This window comes from Oxyura jamaicensis, chromosome 1 (genome assembly GCF_011077185.1).
Source record: "Oxyura jamaicensis isolate SHBP4307 breed ruddy duck chromosome 1, BPBGC_Ojam_1.0, whole genome shotgun sequence".
Taxonomy (NCBI): domain Eukaryota; kingdom Metazoa; phylum Chordata; class Aves; order Anseriformes; family Anatidae; genus Oxyura; species Oxyura jamaicensis.
This window is the reverse complement of record NC_048893.1, coordinates 187,066,605-187,087,278: the sequence shown is the minus strand read 5'-3', so window position 1 is coordinate 187,087,278 and position 20,674 is coordinate 187,066,605. Positions and strand designations below refer to the sequence as shown.

Genomic DNA, 20,674 nt, shown 5'->3' with positions numbered 1-20,674 from the left:
TGTCTTTCTTTCTTTCTTTCTTTCTTTCTTTCTTTCTTTCTTTCTTTCTTTCTTTCTTTCTTTTTTCTGTCTAAGCTCTAGAAGATTTCTGCTTAGCCATGCTGACCTTCTGCCCCACCTGTTTGGCTTCCAACATTTTGGAATTGCCTGTTCCCATGCTCCTAAAAGGTGGTTCTTATAAAGTGACCAGCACTGATGGACCCCAGTGTCTTTAAAAGCAGCTTCCCAGGGGACCTTACTAACTAGTTCCCTCAGCAGCCTGAAGTCTTCTCTCTTCTTATCCAGGCATGAAGATATGGTGGCAGTTTTCCTCCTATCACCAAAAATTTAAAACTTAACTACTTCATGGTCACTATGGCCAAGACAGACACCAATCACCATGTCACCCACGAGACCCTCTCTCTTTACAAGCAACAAATGTAGGAGAGCACCTTTCCCTTATTGTCTATACCAGGAACTTATCATTAAGGCGCTTCTGGAATCTCCTAGACCTCTTTGTATCAGCTGTGTGATATTCCCAGTTAGCATCTGGCAAGTTGATCTGGAGGTATCTCTTTGTTCCTTAAAGAACAATTTGTTGCTGTTGTCAAATGTTCCTCATTGCACCCAGCACCTCATGGAGCAGGCTAAACGATCTCAATAGCATTCAGTCTCTCAAATTTTGGTGTGCTGTTCCGTCTTATCACTGGTGAGCCTGGTTTTGTCCCTTTCCATGAAAGTGTTTTGGTTGAGCATGACAATCACCCATGGGTTTTGGTGCTTCTGTCATAAGGCTGCATCCTGGAGCTGTATTGGCTGTTTTTGTATTTGCTCTGGCAAGATCCATCTCCATGCGGTGTTTATTGGGCAAGAGGCATCTTGCTTCTGGTATTGGGATTGGTATGGGTGGGAGGTGGGTGGAGGGCTAGAGAGGTTGTGGGTAAAAAAAGGTAGTTCTAAGAAAAGTTATTTCAAGGTCTGATCTTTCAACTAGGTTGTAATTATCCAGCATTTTCCAAGATATTTTCAGGAGGAGAAATCTTATGATCTTGGTTGGGAAGTTTTTTTGTTGTTGTTGTTTCTTTCCTGTCAGTCTGCACAAAGTACATAAATACTCAGATACTATCGTTTCATCATATCAAATTAAGGAAATTAGAGTGGGAGGATTAGAGAAAATTTTAATTACCTCTGGCTCTGCATCCAAGGATTTTTTCCATGATGAAGACAAATATGTTTTTCACCACCACCTCCATAGAGAAGGTCCAAGATCACAAGGAACTTCTCTGCTGAGCTTCAGACGGTGCAAACCCCATGGCTGTGCCCAGATCTGCTTGCTGCAGCTCGGGGGTTGACTCTCAATCTCTTCAGTTTAGGATCTTGTGTTGTTTGTCGGCATATAGAGAGGCTGGTACTGTGCAACTCTGCTCCCTGGGCTGTGCAACCCTGCCGGCCTGCCTGCCCTTGGAGGGATGCTAAAGCTCAGGGACGTTGACAGCCTTGTTATCATTAAGGCCCTTATGTAAGGTGTGGTGTGCTGCATATGTCCCTCCAGCACCTTCATCTGGCTACATCCATAATGGCAATGCAGGATGAGCACTGATCTGGGGAGTCTTTGTTGTTCATTTCTTTCTCTGTCATCTCTAGTGTCAGCCTTGTTTTTTCTTACTTTGTTTTAGGTCCAGCTGCACAACATATTTATCTTCTCCTCTGGAGTTTGCTGTGCCTGGCTGTGGTTTAGGGTGGTTTTACATCTTACATTTGATGGATCTCTGAGGTAAAAATATTTACTAATCCCAGTTCTATCAGAGTGCAACCAGGTGCATTAATGTGTCTTCTCTGCTTATTCTTTGTCCTTTGAATGAAATGTGAAATCCACCCAAACTGACCCATGGTCTCTTGTTTCGTATAGTATATATTTATAATGGATTTGTGAGGTCAATGTGTGTGTGGGGTCCTTTCATGTTTTCCAGATTATGACAACCCCCTTCACAACAGAAACTCTTTCTGTCTTGGGAAATGATCTTCGGAAGATGTCCTGAGAGCATATAAATAAGGTAGAGTTGGACATAGAAATGTGACCTTCCCTTCTTGGGCCAAACATCAAATGGCAAACAGGGAGAAAGAAGGGTAGCACATTAACTGAGTTGTTTAAATGTATTTAGTGGGTGTTGCTGTTGTATTTAGTGGGTGCTGCTGTAATGTTGTGACATTATTGGGAACCTTTTGTTACAGGGAAAGATGAAACTAAAATTAATGGCTCCTGAAAGCAATTACTCTTAAAAATCACAGCTTGTTCCCTGTCTTGGGAGCTCAGTGGGATGATGGAGCCCTTGTATGGGGCCAGAAAGGCTGAACATGAGAAGACCTGACGCTTGCTCCCATGCCAGCTTTCTCCCTGATAAATTCCACCAGCCCACTCACTTTTTGCTCTTTCCTGTTAGACCAAAAGAAGGTCACCCCTAGGCAGCTTGAGGGGTTCCCAGGACACCTACACACACGCAGGAGCCACCTCAGTAGTTCAAAGCAGGGTTTACGTGGTCGTTTGTAGCTGCTGCTGCCAAGGGGTGGGCTGCAGCCTGCTGCTGGCAAAGAGCCTCTGGGGTCTGCAAGGCACAAAAACCCTTCTACTTCACCCCACTATGCACAGGTCACTTCTAAAGGGTCTGTGATTGCCCTTCAATGCACTTCACACAGCTGAAACAGAAGTAATGATGGCTGGAGCCAGTCCTTCTAAATCCAACCTAAAATGGGATTTTACCTAAATTTCACCTAAGGGCACCCAAATGCCACCTAAATCCAGTTAGCCTTCTGCCTATTTCCATTCATCATGATGGCACCTAGTTCACATGTTGTCTCCTTGCTTGAACTTCACTTTCCTTGTGCCTAAAGTCAGGAGTGGGAGAATGCTTGGAGTGCCCTGCTCCAGGTGTTCCTCTCTCACTCAAGCTTAAGAGAAGTCCAGGGGGTTGTCTCTAATGCTGAAATGCCTAAAAAGCTGCCACCTAAGTGTAACGTCTCTTCACAGGGAGCTGACACCACCATCTCCCCTGAACATCATGCCCTATGGGTTAGATCCTGGTGGCAAGGTGGGAGACCTCTGCTCCAGGCCTCTTTAACATGAAGAAATCTGAACCCACAGCTCTCAGCCCCAACTGCTGGTCAAGGGAAGAGTGTGCTTCACCATTCCTAGTGTGGTCCTGGAAAGTCATAAACTCAAGGGTCATGGGGCCAAAGGAGTGAGAGAAAAATGGGAACCAGAATATGGCATGGAGGCATGGGAATGGATAGGAGTTGCTATCACCTTTTTAATGGAAGTCAGCGATTTCCCTGGAGGGGTAAGGAGTGAATTCCAACAAGTGTTTCTTCCATTAGTTCCCTGCACAGTGAGCGAGAAGGGGCAGCACCTAATGTGGCTGGTCTAAATTGCTCTCTGGAGGCACCTGAGCCCAGTTTGGTGAACAGAGGGCAGCAGAGAATTAACTTCATGTGGCCTGGATTAGACTCTGGAAACTGAGTCCCCACTGACCTGATGGGAGCCTTGGTGTCCTGGTACCACTTGCCTGTACTTGGTGTTACCTTCTGACATGCCTCCATCCATCTGGTGGTCTGATGGTGGGACTAAATCAGTGCTCAAGGCTTCTTTTTAGGGGTGGAGGAGGAGGCACTCATTTCACCATGAAGAACAGCTTGGGGTGGCAGGAAGCACCTCTGAACAGTTCTTCAGATACAGAGAAACCCAGCACTGATCTCACAGTGCATCTCTGATAGCTGAAACCTCACCCAGGCTTTAGGGGAGTGGGCCATCCCATTTTCCTTCTGTTAGCAGCCTAAAACTCAGACACAAACAGGCTGAAGGCAGACGCCCAGTCGGGGTGTAAACCACCTGGCTCTGCAGGGAGAAGAAAGCAGCAGCTGCATTTGGAAACTCCCTGCAACGTGCCTCTTTTTTCTCTGATGGGGGCACAAATAAAGAAATATTTTTGCATGCTTGATGGTTAAGCACTAAGTCTTTAACTAGCTCTTATTTGCGATAGCCTGTGTGATTGTCCTATACAAAATTAGTAATCATTATGGACTTGTAAGTGATCAGCTGGGACAGGGAACCTCCTGTACTATTAAGGGCAGTTCCTAGGTAGTCATGAGTGTCTTGACTCAGCATTGAGGTCCCTGAGGCTGTTGTGCATGGCAGGACCTTGGTTTGCAGCTCTTCCTTAGGCAGCATTTTCATTAAAAACGGTGCAGGGTGACTCAGAAGAAAATCTGAGGTGGCCATGACCAAATGGCCTGAAAAATGTGGAAACTACAGATGGACATGTTGTCCCCCAGTCCTCATTAGCTCTAGTGCATGGTGCCTTTGGCAACCTCGGCTCATTTGTGTTGCAGTTTGTGCCCTCTCAATTATTGCACACACCCTGTACCAAAACCTGGAGTCTCTGTCACTGCTCTCTGCTCCGTTCTGCCTCGTTTCCTTGTCCTACATACAAGCACCGTCAGTGAGGTCTCTTCCCTTTTGTAGATGTGTAGTCTCCACTGTTCATGAGTCATCTTAGGAAAGACTTCCCCGCTAGGCAGGTGAACATCACCTTTCTCATGCATGTGGTGCCTGCCTGACTTCTGTCCGGGTTCAAACTAAAGGGGATGAAAATAAAATTGATGGGTTGTTGTTGGAGCTGGGGAAGGGGCGCTGGCTCACCTTGCTCTCTGCTCCTGCACTGCTGAATGGCATTCCCAGACATTAATGAGCACAGGAGCACTTCTGGCTGCAGAGAGTCCCAGAGCCACCCTGAGAGAGAGAAACCTGCTCTGGGCTTAATGAGGAGATGGGCTGGAAGCATCGCACTGCGGCGCGCTCATTAGCCTGCGATGGGGAGAGAGAAAGCCAGAGATTCGCTTGGTTAATTCTGCAGCCAAAGTCACTGCAGGGTTTCTGAAGAGGAGGATAGGATCTGAGAAATACAAATAAATTGAATTGATGCGGTTAGTCAAGGGCATGTTACAGAAGTGTTTGACACTTTCCCTGGAATTATCTTATTTTAGAAGAACGGGATTTGGGGCAATTACAAGACTGACAAGGAGTAAGTGGCTGCATCTCCACTGCTGGCTGCTCACTCCGGCACAGCCACACCACATCAGCTGCTTCCCCTTCCCCTTCCCTTTCCCTTATCCTTTTCCCCTCCCCTTCCCTAGGGGCACACAATCCTGGGCGGGGATCCGTTGAGCAGTAAAGCCTGTAATGGCAGTGTCTTTCCTGACACCCTGCCCTTTGACAACATCTAAGTGAAGGAACTCTGAAATAGAAAAGAGAAAGAGAGCTTCAACTCAGAAAGGAGAATTAAGAGACAAGGTCCCTACATCTGCTGCATGACAGCATCAGTGCCCCTCTACTGGTGTCTGAGCACAGTCCTGAGCTGGGCTTGGGTCGTCTGTCCCTCGCAGTTAATGAGAAGGACTCCAATTACTGCCCCTAATGCCAGCTGCTGAATGGAGAGCTCTGGCCTCCATGTTTTCATGCATTGCAAGGTCAGCTTGCTCTGCTGCTGATGCACTCCTCTCCTCGTCTGGGCTGATTTCTCTGGCGTGAGATACTCCAGCTTTTCGTCCTATTAGGTTCTCCTTGGTGCATCACCAGCTGCCAAGGGCAGAGACTGATGTTCACTGTCGAAGCATTTCCTTGATGGCCTAATTAAAAGGGAAGAGCTCACTTGATTAGACAAATAATTAATAAAGCCTGAGCCTCTGTTCTGGTGAAAAGTTACCCAGAACATCTGTGAAGAGGAGAGCAATGATGGTTTGGGGAGCAGAGCGGGTGTCCCCAGCCCAGTCCACCTGAGCTCTCCTGCAGACGTGCTGGTGGGAGCTTTCCTCTCTCCTGCTCAGAACCTGTCCAGTTCAAACACAGATAGAAATTTGGAAAAAAAAAATAATAATAAAAAGGTAATTGAGAATAATCTGTTATTTAAAATGTTTCTTGTCTGTTGCTTCTGCCTATCCAATAAGTAGTTTCCTTCCCTTAGTTCTTTACTTTTGGAGTCAAGTGGTATCAGGAGGTAGAGGAGGCAGTGGATGCTCTATGTCTGGACTTCTGATGCCAAATAACACAGCATGCTTACAGGAGACACAAAATATGCCATGGACAAAAAGGGCAGTCCCTAACAGATGAGACCCCTGTGGCTGTCTGCTCTGGAAGCAGCTCGATGGGGCTCTCTCCTTCCCCGTTCACCTCTGCACCTCCAGACCATTTGGAGGATGGAGCTGAGAAGATGCTTTTGCAGACAACGCCACGGTGACAGGGATGGCAGGCTGGCATCTGGGCTGGATGCAGGCATTTGGGTGCCACCAAGGTTTAGGGGTGTATGCAGAGGTATACTGACAATACTGGAGTAATAACAAGGCATCAACTGAGCAAAGCTGATGTGCACTTATGAAATGTTTTGATTAATGCTCGTCTTCCTAGAGAAGGACATTTTGGCCACAGATCTCCACCCAGTTTTGTTTGTGACCCACAGCACCACCTGCAAAGAGCACCGCGTGAAGGCAAGCTGTGCAACCACCAGACACAAGCCTCGTGCTTTCCCTTTTTCTTGCAAAAAGCTGCTCTCTAGTCGCTCCTGCGGCAGTAATAATTGCCAATACCACCAAGAATTTGCATTTCTAGTTATCTTAAAGCCTGGCATTTCAAATGAGAGACTTCACAGAGCTAATTAGCACACAGGCTCATTAAATGCAAGAAAAAGCTCTAGGTAGACAGAGCATCCAGGCTGTTAACCCATTTCCCAAAGGCAAATGCATCTCTGCCTCTTTAAGCTTTACCCAGAGCGATCTGAATCCTTGAAGCCACTCAGGAACGCAGTTTACACCATCGACCAGATTTTGCCTCTGTGCTGGGGGGGTGCAGACGCTGTGTGATGGGGTGGTGGCACCTCCCCTCCACCACACCAGTGACCTGCCCACGCAGACTCGGTGCTGGCAAAACCGAGCAGTGAGCCAGGCTCAGCCCATGTCTGCAGACACCGAGAGGAAACCTGGGGGAAGCACGAGGAGCTCTGTGCTCACACTCGCTGCTGACTCTTCCTCAGAACTTACAGAGCTGTCTGTGGCTTTTTGTGGAAGTCAATGAATGATAGTAAATAATATTTCTTTGTGCTAGGAGTGAATAGTGCCCTCTATTTGGACATCTCTGTGTGATAACGCTTTGTATTTAATTCAGCTTTGCAGCAGAAGCGCACTGAATAATTCATTGCAAGTAAATTATCTGAAGAATACAGCCCTTTTTGCCATTTGCCAGCCCAGCCTGCTTCCTTTGATGCCCTGTTCCGCAGCCAGCATTGTCTCTTCAGCAGTTTGGGCACCCAACACTCAGTGCACAGCTTTTGTTAATTGTGAGTGCGTGCCTGCGCATGCCGGGGGGCAGGAGGAGGGTGATGGCCTCTTTGTCTTGCTAACGGGATCAGGGAAGCTGTGAGCAGGAGAGATGGCAATAAGTAATGCTGAGCATGTTCTTCATCTGTGAATATATAGAGTACACACGTGTGCACATGTGTATCTAGCTTTTCCTACACACTGCTGTTCAGAGGGCACAGGGTCCAGTTAAATCCCATGGTGAGTCTACACAGAAGGGATGCAGATGACACCCTTCTGGGCTGATTTTGGTGCTCAGTGTTACCTATAAAACTCATCTACTCTATATTCCAACAAATAAAATCTTCTTGTACACAGCCACAGTCAGTAAAAACTCTGTGCTGAAAAGCACAGGGATGTCCCCAGGCTGTCCCCAAGGACGGAGGCAGAGCTGGTGTCCTCTCCAGCCCCAAGACTGCAGAGAGGCTCTTGTCCCATGGATGCTCCCACCACCAAGCAGGCAGCCCTGTTCCCACGTTCCTGGCTCCCACCTCCAGGGGATTTTGCCAAAAAGCTTTAATTTCATCAGCACTAGATGTTTCTGGCAATGGATCCCCCAGGTCTGGTGGCACGGGGCAGCCTCTCAAGAGTGGCTCCACATGGGGCCCATCGAAGCTGCACGAAACATGGGAATTCCCCCACTAGCAGCCTGAACACTGGGCAGGTGGCAGTATGTTATTAAATCTCGAGTTTGAGTTGCATGGAAAATGAATGTACGACAGAAAATCATGAGTTCTCCAAGCCTTCCACACAAAAGTTCTGCTTGCTGATTTCCGTCATTTTGTCTATTTATTTTAAAGAATAAGGGCACCTTTGTAAAAAGGAGTGTTTTTCTTCTTAAAAACATCAGTCTAAGTATTCTTTTTCCTTTGGAAACAGCTAAGCTGACAGAAAAAGAAATCTTAGATGCATGTTTTCAGCTGTTCCTTGTAATCAATAACCCCCACTTAAAAAGAGCTGAAATTAAGCATCAGCATGGGAACAGGCTGAATCTGTCACATTTGGGCTGACCTATTTAGTAGTCACATTTGCTACAGGGAAAATGAATCAAAGCAATCCAGTCTCCTGACCCAAATCTGATGCATTACCTTGGGTTGGTTGGGTGTTTACACCGATGCCCTCCAAGCACCGTGGGAGGACAGCACTCAGATGCTTTGGCCAGGGTCCTGCCGTCAGTGGGGACGTGATTTTCAGGAGATGTAATATCTGGGGACATGATGTGTGGGGACGTGATGCTCAGGAGATGCTGAGAGCTGAGTTTCTCTATCCTGGGAATAAGTCTGCTAAACCTGCTCCTTCCTGAGGTTCCTTCGATAAACCCATGTAGGATGTGAGATGTTTTAATTTTAGCTTGACTTGCAAATGTATGGAGATTCATGGTAAAATGAGTGTGCTGCTCCCCATGGATCTGCCTGCTGAAACCAAACCTGAACCACTGGGTCTGGCACACGTGGCCACATCGTGGAGCTGAGCTCTTCTGGTGTCACCTGGGTAGAAGACAGAAAAATTGGAGACAGTCAGAAATAAAACAGCAGAGTGCTTTTAATAACAAGAGGACTGTGAGTTCTTTCATGATGACACGTGTGATGGCTGAACTACTTTGACTCTGGAAAAGCAAGGAGTGTTGAGGGCTGAAGGCTTACTGCTGTGGTGGCTTACATCACTGTCACTGTCCAGGTGTGATAGACACTGTCCCGTAGGAGACAAATGATCCACACTCCATGAGACTGTTTCTGCCTAAAAAACAAAAGGTGGGATCAAGTTTCTCCCATGGATTGGGCACATTCTTTATTCACGATTTTAGGACAGTAATGAATCATTCCTCCTGTAGCCAGCGCCTGCATTGCCGATACACGCATGGAGAGAAGAAAGTGTCTGGGGAGCTATTCAGGGAGAGCGTGTCTGCTGAATTTAGGTGTCTAAATATAGGCAGAGAGGATCTCCCTGTGGACTCCCTGTAGGGCATCGGCTTCTTCCTGCTGACTACACTGGAATTGCAGGCACCTTCCCGAGGGGAATGCTGCATTAATACTGGAAATATACATGAGCAGTGACTGCCCAGGGTATAAAATGTCCCCCTTACATCTCTGACCTGCTCACAAAGAATGTCCTCTCCCTGTCATCTGTGGTGTTTCACAGCCCAGACCTGAGGAGCAGAGAGGCGCCAGGCCCGTGTATGAGAACTATGGAGCCAGCTCCACGTCTCCTCTTCCTTGTGACCTCAGCTGGAGCTGCCAGCAGGCATGGGGCCACTGGGGGTCACAGAATTACAACATTACAGAATGGTTCAGGTAGGAAGGAACTCCTGGGTCCATCTGATGCCACCCCTGCCCAAGCAGGGACACCCAGAGCAGGCTGCCCAGGACCACGTCCAGGCGGCTTTTGGAGATCCCCAAGGAGGAGACTCCACAGCCTCTCTGGGCGCCACTGAGCAGAGCCTGGCTCCGGCCTCTCTGCACCCTCCCTTCAGGGATTTCGGGACAGGGATGAGATCCCCCTGAGCCTCCTCTTCTCCAGGCTGAGCAGTCCCAGCTCTCCCAGCCTCTCCTCATAGGAGAGGTGCTCCAGTGCCTTCATCATCCTGGTGGATGGATTTGGAAGCTGTGCATCTGCCACGGTGTGTGGATGAAACAAAATACAACAGTCTGCAAAACCATCCTGGGTCAGGGAGGACAGGACACTGCCTGTGGGCTGGGATGAGACAAGCCAAGCTGGGTGAAACACCAGCAGACAAAAACTCAGTCACCATGTGAAATGGTGTTTTCATGTAATTGGTGTCCACAGCAGGGACAATGTCAGCCAAGATTTCTAGGGGCAGCAAAATGGCATGGACACCCAGGTACAAAAAAGTACATGACAACACTAAGTAAAGAAGGGAGAATGCACCTCATACTTAGAAATCAAGACAAGGGAGATGTTTTCTTTATATGTTGAGGAGGTTTATTTTTTATTTTTTAAAACTGCACATGAAGCAGGCTTGTGAAGTTAAGTGTTGACCATCACTGGAGGTCACCATCTCCCAGACATAATTTTGGGGGTACTATTACCCATAGCAGCCTCCCAGGCTAACCTTAGGCTAAAGGTGGGTTTGCACCACCTCCTGCCTGACCTCCTCTCTCCCACCATGGTTCGGTCTCAGCCTCTTCTCCCCTCATGGACACATGGAGCATGGGCGAGGACCTGCCCTGCCCAGGGCACCTTCCAGCCCTGTGCACGCACTGCCCATCTCTGGCACTGCTGTGCCGGAGGCAGAAGTTATTTGCTCAGTTCCTTGCACAGAGTTGTTGCATTAAACCCCATGCTTTGGCCGGCTCTGCTATATTTCAGGGCCTGATTCTTTGCCAGCCATGGAAGAAAATCAGATTTGAGAGCATTCATCACTCTATGTGAGTCTATGAATTCCTAACAGAAAGCTAAGTAAATTCATATGCAGAGTGTATTAAAGCTATAAATATTTTGGAGTGATGGGCCCAGGCTAACAGCTCATTTTACAAGGAGACCTGTTGTGCACCCACGTCGTGTGGGTCTCCCGACCACGTGGCGGGGTGGGATTTTGTTCCCAGGGACCTGTTTGCAGACTTCTGGCTTTTACAGCCTTTTTGAAGGTGAGAAAAGTGAAGAATTTGCACAGTAAAAATTCCTGGCAAAGTCAGAGCCTCCAGTTTCTGCGTAATAAACTAATTACTGTGCTGTTGAATTTACACACCTCAGACAACTATACTGTAAAGTTATATCCCAAGGTAAAAAATGCAAAAAATTCAGACTTTGGCTTTGCCAAACAGTTTATTGGACAAATTCTTCATTTTTTAAATCTAGACAGGACGCAGAAGTACTGAGTACTTTTTTTTTTAGTCCTTACCACATTGAAAAAATATTTTCAAAGGCCCTACTTTTCAAAATAATAGATAGATGTCTGTAACAGAAATTAAAATTGGAAATGGAAACTTGATAGGGAGCAATTTTTCCAGCAACACAAGAGTATCTGGTATGGTTTCTGATTTATTTAGAAAATAAGCATGTGGTCTCCAGTCTAGCAAGAAATGTAAGTACATAAACAACCTTATTGGACTTCTCTGGGACTATTTACACATTTAAGCCAAGCCAAAGCCCAGGCATGTTGCTGAGGTTCACCTTGCAGGCTCCTTATTCTATCACTACATGGAGAAGTACAACGTCATTCGGATGCTCGTACATGGACCATTTTCTTGTGGGCAATGAAAACTTACCAAAATCCTTCAGTTCCCCCTGGCCTCAACTACTCTGATCCATGGAGACCAAGTTCTGCTTGAAAAGGAGGCTTTGGGGCATGGAATTCTTTGGCTGCCTGCTCATCTTAGGTTCCTTGAGTCAAAGGTGTTTCTGGAAAAGCGGCGGTGGTGTCAGATGTGCATTTCATAAGCAGCTGTGCCAATAAAGCACCCAACCACGTTCCTGCCACCTCACCAAGCTGGCTCCCCCAGCTCTGCGAGGGGACAGACCCTGTTGGTGCTTTCAGGGTTCCTTCAGACAAAGCTGGTTTGTTCGGGTAAAACACTTTCAGTAGCTCACTTTCTTTTACAAAGCTGCTGTTGCCTATTCTGAGACAAAGGGTTCGCATGAGGGGCTCCCTGTAGCAAATGGTATGGAAAATGGGTCTCTCCAGCAACTGGCATTAGCTGCTCAGTCTGCCCATGAGCTGGCCTCAGCCCCTGGCACCTGGACCCTCAGGCCTCTGAAGGAGGAGGAAGAGGAAGAGGAGGAGGAAAGGGAGGAGGAGGAGGAGGCAGGGAGCCTCCCTTCTTCCTTCACAGGTAATACCAGAATTACAGCTGCCTTTGAGAGTGGATTTGTAGCAGTTTGACGGAAACAGTTTGTGACAAGAGAATCAAGTGCAGAGAAATAATTTCTGCATTGGAAACACCTCTCTTACATAGGGTCACTGAATGGCTAAATTCTGAAATATTTAACTTAATGCAGCTGGCAGTAGCTACCAGACTACTTGTCCTCGAGGAACTGCTGACCTTTGCAGTGAAGCCATTAAGAAACCTCGACAAAATAAGGCCTGGAGCAAACCCACTATTAAGAATAAATAAATAAATAAATAAATAAACACTAAAGAGTGCGTTTCACATATTTATAAAACATAAATGATGACCCAAACCTTTAGTCCCTTATCGTGGCAGCCATGCCTTAACAGGAATGTTCATCGCCTTTAACCAAAAAGCATTCTCCTTTGGACCCTGGCGGATCAATTAGTTTGTCTCCACAGCAGCCTCCATACAGAGACATTGTTAGCTATTGATTTACTTGCATGTAAATCATGCAAGTGCTTCTGTGAATGACAGAAAGCTGCCTGGGTGCCCTTAGGTGTTACTTAGGGCTCGATTCAGCCAGCAGACGTCCTCCTCCACCGCCTTCTGCACTTGGCAGGAGTGGAGGCCTCCCCCACAGGGACGTGGCCCTGCACAAATGCCAAAGACGAGGCCTGGCGTGGGCGCTCGCTGCCCCTCTTCCCACATCGGCCCTTGCTGAGGGAGGTTGGGTCATCCTCTAGATGATTCCTCAAACACATGAGCACATCAGGTTGCCCTGTGGTGTCACCAAGGTTATCTCCCTATTTTATTCTGGTATTTTGGGTCCAGGATATGGGGAGATGTTAAATACTGAGGGAAAACATGTAACATAGAAGCCCAGTCCTAATATAAAAACAACCTGAATATTGTATGTAAGACTACAGCTTTTCTTATTTTTTTTATAAATTTTTGAAATTCTTTAAAAAGTCAGCAGTATTGTCTGTTACAGAAGGTTTTATTTAGGTGTCTGAGCCAGCTACCTTTTCCTCAATTTCCCATCCTGATGACTAGCAGAGGACTGCTGAGGTATTGCTATCTTTGCTCCAGACATGAGCTATGGGGAGTTGCAAGCCCTTGTCAGGAGGTTGGGCCAGAGACCTCCTGAGTTCCCTTCCAGCCTGAATTACCAGTGCCCCTATGTTTTCATGGATCAACATGAGTGTGTCTGGCTCTATCAGACTCCGAGTCTGGGGGACAGCAATGGGAACAGCCATCATTGTGCACTAACCTGCCGTGTCCTGCTTAGGGTGAGGGGAGGTTTGGACTGGACATCAGGAAGAATGTATTCATGGAGAGGGTGGTTAAGCATTGGAACGGGCTGCCCAGGACAGTGCTGGATTTCCCATCCCTGGAGTTGTTAAAGTGATGTGCAAACATAGCACTAAGGGCCACAGTTTAGTGATGGGACTTTGTAGGTCGGGCTGATGGTTGTACTTGATGTTCTTGAAGGCCTTTTCCATCCTAGATGATTCTCTGATTCTAAGACTAGTCATGCAAAGAGAAACAGAATGGAGGAGGCAAATAAGTCAGCCAAATGTCACAGAGTGGAATGGGAGCAAAGCTGGAAATGAATCTTAGACCACCAGATCCTGAAGCAACATTACATCTCCAGAACAAGGAAGGAGTTGGACCAGCAGCTGTTAACAGGAACCTGATGATCGGAGGCATGGACAAAGGGACACCTTCAGTTTAAAGGGCACGCTTCAGCCCCGAGACCTATAGTCTATTCAGGTTGAACTCTATAAACTGGTTTAAGCAGAGAACGGATGATGAATCTTCCCTCTTCCTAAACTGGGCTATACTTGAGAGACAAATCTTGCAGGGAAGAAGCAATATCATTTATGAGACTGACAGACAGATTTGAAAGAGACCTTACCAAAAAATACCATGAAAATTCAGGCACGTGGGTCCTTTACTAGGGCTAAAAACAAAGTCAAAATTTTTCAATGGAGGTCGAGAACAAATTGCCCTAAATTTATGCTATATTAGTCTCTGAAACTACCGGAAAGGCAAGGTGGATAGTACTTGTGAAAACAGGTAGAATGCTCATCATTTACAAGCTCAAGAACCCCTCTAGGACAGAAAGTCCAGGCGAGAGAGGCCATTTGTCAGTTTGCTTCATTTTGTTCTTAACAACAGTGAGTGGGGAGTCACTGCTGCTGTTTCTTCCCCAAGTCAATTACTTTGTATTTATTGATTTATTTTTCTGTGGGGCATTGCTGCTCCAGGAAGGAAAACATTGTGGAAACGTCTCTCTGACCACTTGTCACTAAAACTCAGGGATCTCTTCCAAAGCAGCCCCCCTGAACTGCTAGCTGGAGGCTGGTGGCTTGGGAAGACTACTTGAAGTCTCCTGCAGAGACTGAGAAGGGTCCTGGGCATGGACCAGTGTCACCCTTCAGGGCTGAGGGGCCAGCTTTAGCCTAAGACTTGCATTGGACATAAGCAGTGTCATTTAAAAAGTTTTCAAATTCTCAACATTTTCTTTTTAATATTTTAATATTCCCCCAGACTTGAGATCCTGACCCAGCCCTCTGGGGTGCTCAGGGGAAGGAGCAGCAGGAACACCCCTGATCCACTGATGTCTCCCCAGCAAGAGCCACTGCATATTGGAGTCCTCAAGGCTGCATCTGACACTCTGGAAAGGTTCAGTACAATCCATTTCAGATCTTAACAGCACTTAATTCCTTCAGTAAGCTCTGCAGACAGTGATCTTCTCCATTAGCGCTCGTTTCTGTGACTGTCACAGAAGAAGCCTCACACAGCAGCAGGGTGTATGTCTTTTCAAGACAGGAGTGCATTTTAAATCGTACTGGGTCCACATCCAGCTTGTTCACCATATGTTTAAATTTGAAAGCACTCTAGCTTTAGCTACAGCTCAAAAGCAGACACATAATTTGTTTCACATCGAGGCACTCTTGGATATGCTTTTACTTCAGACTAGCAGAGATAAACGACTTGCTGGAAGATATCATTTGTAGGACAGAACATTTATATTGTAGAGACTAGAGATTTTTCTAAGGCTTTATTATTGTTGCAGTGAATCAGCATTTGCTACTTGATGTAATCTTGGCAGCATGGCAACATGCTTTTTTGCCATTTCGAAAAGAAGTGCAGAGTAGCTGTTTTATTTCAAAATAGCATCATTTTTTTCTTTTAAAAGAGGTGCACATGTAGACCTATTACATGACAGGTCTCAAGATACACACAAAGGGTTTTACCTTTGGAAGCTGACTATTACGGATCAGATTCTGCATATCACCATTTTTATTAAAATAGCTAAATATGAAAAATGCAAAAGAGAGAATTTCCAGTTTAAAAAAAAAAAAAGAGCTTGTAAACAATTATACATGCTGGTATACTACCAAGCGCATGATATTTTATTGCGTTATGTAGGTCTCTACAGATGCCTTTCTGTTCACCGATATAACCATTTGCAGGATTAGAGCCCAAAATAGTAAGTCTCTGATTCCGTATTTTCAAGTTAACTCCCACCCTGAATCTGCTGGAGATAATCCATTCTGTCTGATACAGAGCTAGAAATCTTTTTACACTGATAATACTTGGAAATAGCTTACAGCACTGGACAATGTTTGTATTTTTTTCAGAAATAGTGAACAATTTAGGAGCGTAAGCACCTTTACCAGAGTGTGGTTGAACAGAACAGGATCTGAAACTCCACCATTGGCCAGAATTAACTGGAGTGGGGGGTGAAAACGGAAAGCTAATTAATGAATTTATGCAATTTCAGAAGCACTGTATGCATGCACACATGCACAGATGCTTAGTTTAGCACTGCTATTCCTTCTTGCCTTCTCTTTAATCTGATGTTAAAGCATGAATCTTGCTCCCCTCTCTTACTTGCTCCCCACCCCAGTATCTATTACCTGAAAATCTCTCTCCGCCCCTCAATATTGTTAACATCATCCTCCCCTTAGCTGAAAACACTACCCACTCTCTAAATGAAAAGCAAAAGGGCAGGAATTCTTGTTGGAAAATTACCAAAATTTACAAGTTAACAGCATGGATGACACATATAGTATGAATGATGCCACCCAAAGGGGAGGAAAAATGCTGCAATCCTTCCCCAGGCAAGATTTGCAGTGGCATCACTGGGACTCTTGTGTCAGCGATAGCTTGCAGAACTATAAAGAACACCTAAAAAACATTACAAAGAATATAAACTGAATTTATGACATAACAAATAATATTTAATATATAGCATTGAATGCATACACATCAGTACCAGTGCTGTAACAACAAAACAGAACTCATAAAATTAGCAGCAGTTCTTGCAAGTACAAAAATACACATTTTTTCAGAACATATATAATAGCAAAATTTATCAGGATATATTATACAAACTCAAAGCATTTAGATAATGCATTACTTTTAATATATTATATGATGTTTTAGATGCTGCATAATAAAATTACGTGTTCTGCTTGCAATAATATATAATGCCATTTACAGCAATGTTAAACTATTCACAACTTAAACATGAACAGAACAGCCAACGAAGCACAATAAATGAAACACACAGAGTTGGGAGGTGTTAGTTACAAGCTTCAGCATTTATCTTTACATATTTTTGAGCTTATTTTTTTTTCTTTCTTTTGCAGTGTGAAAGAAATAACTACACCTATTGAACATACCTCAGAAACGTACAGAGAACAATACACTTATTCCTTGGAGGACAGTGAAGGTAATACCTATCAGTTTCAGAACAGTAGTATAATACCACAGTTATGGATTCTACGCTGACTTTGCACGCTACATCAAAACCACAAAGGACCGGGACCCACATCCGCAAGGCTCAACACACAAGTGGTCAAGGGGAGAGTCCCAGCAGGAACCCCGCTGCCTCGACAGGCTCACAGAACAGGTCCCTTCTCTTAGCTCCTGGGACCTTATCAGATTTTCAGGAGGTTTCAGTTTGCTTGCTTTTAGCAAATTTTATTATTCTTACAATATTCTTGCAAAGCTTTATGTGGGAACATTAACAGTTTCCTAGAAAAAGAAAACCCACGAATTCAGGGACTGCTCAATTAAATTTGAACAGCCTGGATATTAAACTTAAAATGAACACACATTAACACCAAAGGCATTTTCTTTACGGTGTTTATTTTAAGCATTAAGATTCCTCCGCAAAAAAGCTTTGGTCAGTCTCTTCAAACTTTGGATTGCTGTAATGCTCTTCTAGACCTCCTCTTTGATCTTGGATCATGAAGTCTCTCTTTTCCTGTGACTTTCAGAGGTAATGGCTGAATGTCAGGCTTAATCAAATAGCCGTCGACTCCTTCAGTAGGTTTCAGGGGTGCTGGCCTGCTGTTGGGCTCCACCAAGCCCCCCTCAGCCAGCGCCTCGGTAGGTTGTGGAGATGGTGGAACCCTGGTGGGTGTGACCAAATAGTCATCAGCCGTGTCAGCGGCAGTCTCTTCGTGTTTCTTTACTGACTGAAAAGTGCTGATATCAAAAGGGGAGGAGGTTTCAGTTGGGGTAAACACAGATTGGTCTGAAAACTGAGAGAAAGCACTGTCCAGGGAGCTCATTGACGACACAGATGGAGATGTCCCAGGAGAAGACAGGCTAGAAGAGCTAAATCCTGAGCAAATATTTAATCCCTCTGGCATTGGAGGCAGGAGACAATGGGACAAGTCTTTCTTCTCAACATTTTGGTTTGTGTTGTCACTTTTACCAATGTTAATCCCTATAATCAAGCTCTGATTGATAAGCTTTTGCCCTTCCATCTGCAATGACCGAAGCTGACGGAGATAGTCTTCATCTTCGTGAGACAGGACAACGTCACAGCTGGCTTTGCGCGCTGCCTTCTCATGGCTGTTGCCACTGTGGGTGAAGCTGGGGGCAAGGAGGCCGATTGCAGGCTCTGAGGAGCGCCTGTGTCTCCTCAACGCTTTGAGGACACCTGAGGTAGCTGCTGAAGAGAAGCCCAACGCACTGGAGCAGAGAGACTCCTTCTCCGAGTTTTCTTGTGAGGAAAACTTACGGTGTACATCAACAGAAATTGTCAACTGTTTCGATTTCGTTTTACTTTGGATTTCATCCACTTCTGTCTGCTCCGAATCGCCATCGCTCAGGGTGAAGATGGACTCCCTGCTCCTGTTATCCTGATCTCGGTTCTTAATCCAGTCGCTGGAAGAGGAGTCAGCCTCATCGTTCGCCTCATTTTCCAGGCTGTCGTAGGATGAGTCATTGAGATGGAGGGAAGCCACATCTGCAAGGATAAACCAAGCGTTAGCATGGCAGTGACCAAACCATCCTGCTGACAGACAGCTGCATTTTTTTTTTTTTCAAGTATCTTTTACTTTTAGGAGCATGAACAGAACTGTCAGTAATTTCAGAAATAAATACTGTCTAAATTTGGAAAGGAAAAACTGAATGAGTGCTAAGTAGCAGTTCAGTCAAGAAACATAGGATAATGGGGGTGAAGTTTCTTCATGGTGTGTTTTTTTTTTTTTTTGAGTACTTCAGCAGTAAATAATCCAGCTGTGAACATTAATTTATATACAGAATATTAAATCAGCAATTTATTGAATGTTTCTTTTTGTTAGTGAGCAGTGAAAACATCATTTAACCTTTCTTTCCCTCTTCTAGAAAGATGAAGAAAACAGGGCATACTTCATGCTTCTACAGTCTTCCAGAAATTACATTTTTAACAGCAACACTATGAAAAAAGTTCCAGTCTCTGTTTAAACAGTCACCTCATTTCAACTGAGCTGCGCACACCTGCACCCTGCTCCATATATGCGGTAATTGGCATTACATTAAATCTCTTTTGCTCAGGGCTATGCTAAGTGGACTTATCTCACTCTGCAGCAGAGCTCACGCACGGGCAGTTACCGGGCCTCAGTGCCTGCCTGAAAACTTGCTCAGCTACCGCAACCTACCATGGGTCTGAGCTCTCAGTCCCAGCACAGCAAGTCAGCAGCAGATCAGAGAATCACGCAACGACTGAGGTTGGAAGGGACCATCGGAGGTCATCTGGCCATCTGCTCCAACCTCTGCCCAAGCAGGGACACCCAGAGCAGGCTGCCCAGGACCACGTCCAGGCGGCTTTTGGAGGTCCCCAAGGAGGAGACCCCACAGCCTCTCTGGGCAGCCTGTCCCAGGGCTCCGTCACCCGCCCAGCACAGAAGTGCTGCCTGGTGCTCAGAGGGAGCCTCCTGGGTGCCCGGCTGTGCCCATGGCCTCCTGTCCTGGCACTGGGCACCACTGAGGAGAGCCTGGCTCTGTCCTCTCTGTACCCTCCCTTCAGGGATTTAGGGACAGGAATGAGATCCCTCTGAGCCTCCTCTTCTCTGGGCTGAGCAGCTCCAGCTCTCCCAGCCTCTGCTCACAGCAGAGATGCTCCAGTGCCTTCATCATCTGGTGGCCCTCCCTTGGGCTCTCTCCAGTGTTTCCAGGTCCCTCTGGTACTGGGGAGCCCAGAACTGGACCCAGCACTGCAGGTGTGGCCCCACCAGCGCTGAGAACGGAAGGATCACTTCCCTTGACCTGCTGGTGGTATTCTTCTTGACATAACCAAGAATACCATTAACCTTCTTAGCAACAAGGGCACATTGCTTGCTCATGTTCAGCTTGGTGTCCAGCAGGACCCCCAAGTCCTTTTCTGCAGAGCTGCTTTCCAGCCGGGTGGCCCCCAGCACATACTGGTTCCTGGGCTTGTTCCTCCCCAGGTGACGGACTCTGCACTTCTTTTTGAACTTCACGAGGTTCTTGTAAGCCCACCTCTACAGCCTGACAAGATCCCCCTGGATGGCAGCAAGGCCCTCTAGTAAATCAGCCACTCCCCTCAGTTTCACGTCATCCACAAATTTACCAAGGGTGCACTCTACCCCACTGTCCAGATCATTAATGAAGATGTTAAACCAGGCTGGACCTAGTACTGACCCCCGTGGTACTCCATTCACTACTGGAATGCAACCTGGCTGTTCAGCCTGATTCCACGTTCTTCTACTCTTAGGGAGTAGAAATGCATTAAGAGTAGAAGTAGAAATGCAGCTTTAGAAATATATTAAGGATAGACCTGAACTTCCAGTCAAGATCCATTTTATCACAGTGCTAGAGAAAAGAGTATTAATGATATTCTGGAACATGCTGCATACCAGTCAGCTACTCTGTTGGACATTTTCAGTCCCCAGTTCCGTGACTTTTCTGTGCTAGGAGCAAAATCTGCCTGTCCTATTATAAATCTGGAGAATCTCTCTTTTGATAATAAATGATGCTTTCAGCACTAATACAATGATGTGACAACTGTATTATAACCATTGTTGATCAATGGCTTTCTGATATTCTGAGAAGACACATGCTGGGACACAAATTATATGTTTGAGATGAAACCTTCTCCAGATTCCTTCCTCCCTCCCTCCTTTCCTCCCTCCCTCCCTCCCTCCCTCTCTTCCTTCCTTCCTTCCTTCCTTCCTTCCTTCCTTCCTTCCTTCCTT

At 46.1% G+C, this 20,674-nt stretch overlaps 1 protein-coding gene across 2 annotated transcripts in view; it reads right to left on the bottom strand.

Moving 5' to 3' along the window:
• Positions 1-16,394: 16,394 nt before the first annotated feature.
• Positions 16,395-20,674, bottom strand: part of ARHGAP20 (Rho GTPase activating protein 20) — a 62,495-nt gene continuing 58,215 nt past the window's right edge. For both annotated transcript variants that reach the window (XM_035326803.1, XM_035326809.1), the window contains exon 15: positions 16,395-18,444. In XM_035326803.1, the coding sequence (XP_035182694.1) occupies positions 17,381-18,444 (1,064 nt within the window). In that variant the 3' untranslated portion in view covers positions 16,395-17,380. The remainder of the gene's footprint in view (positions 18,445-20,674) is intronic.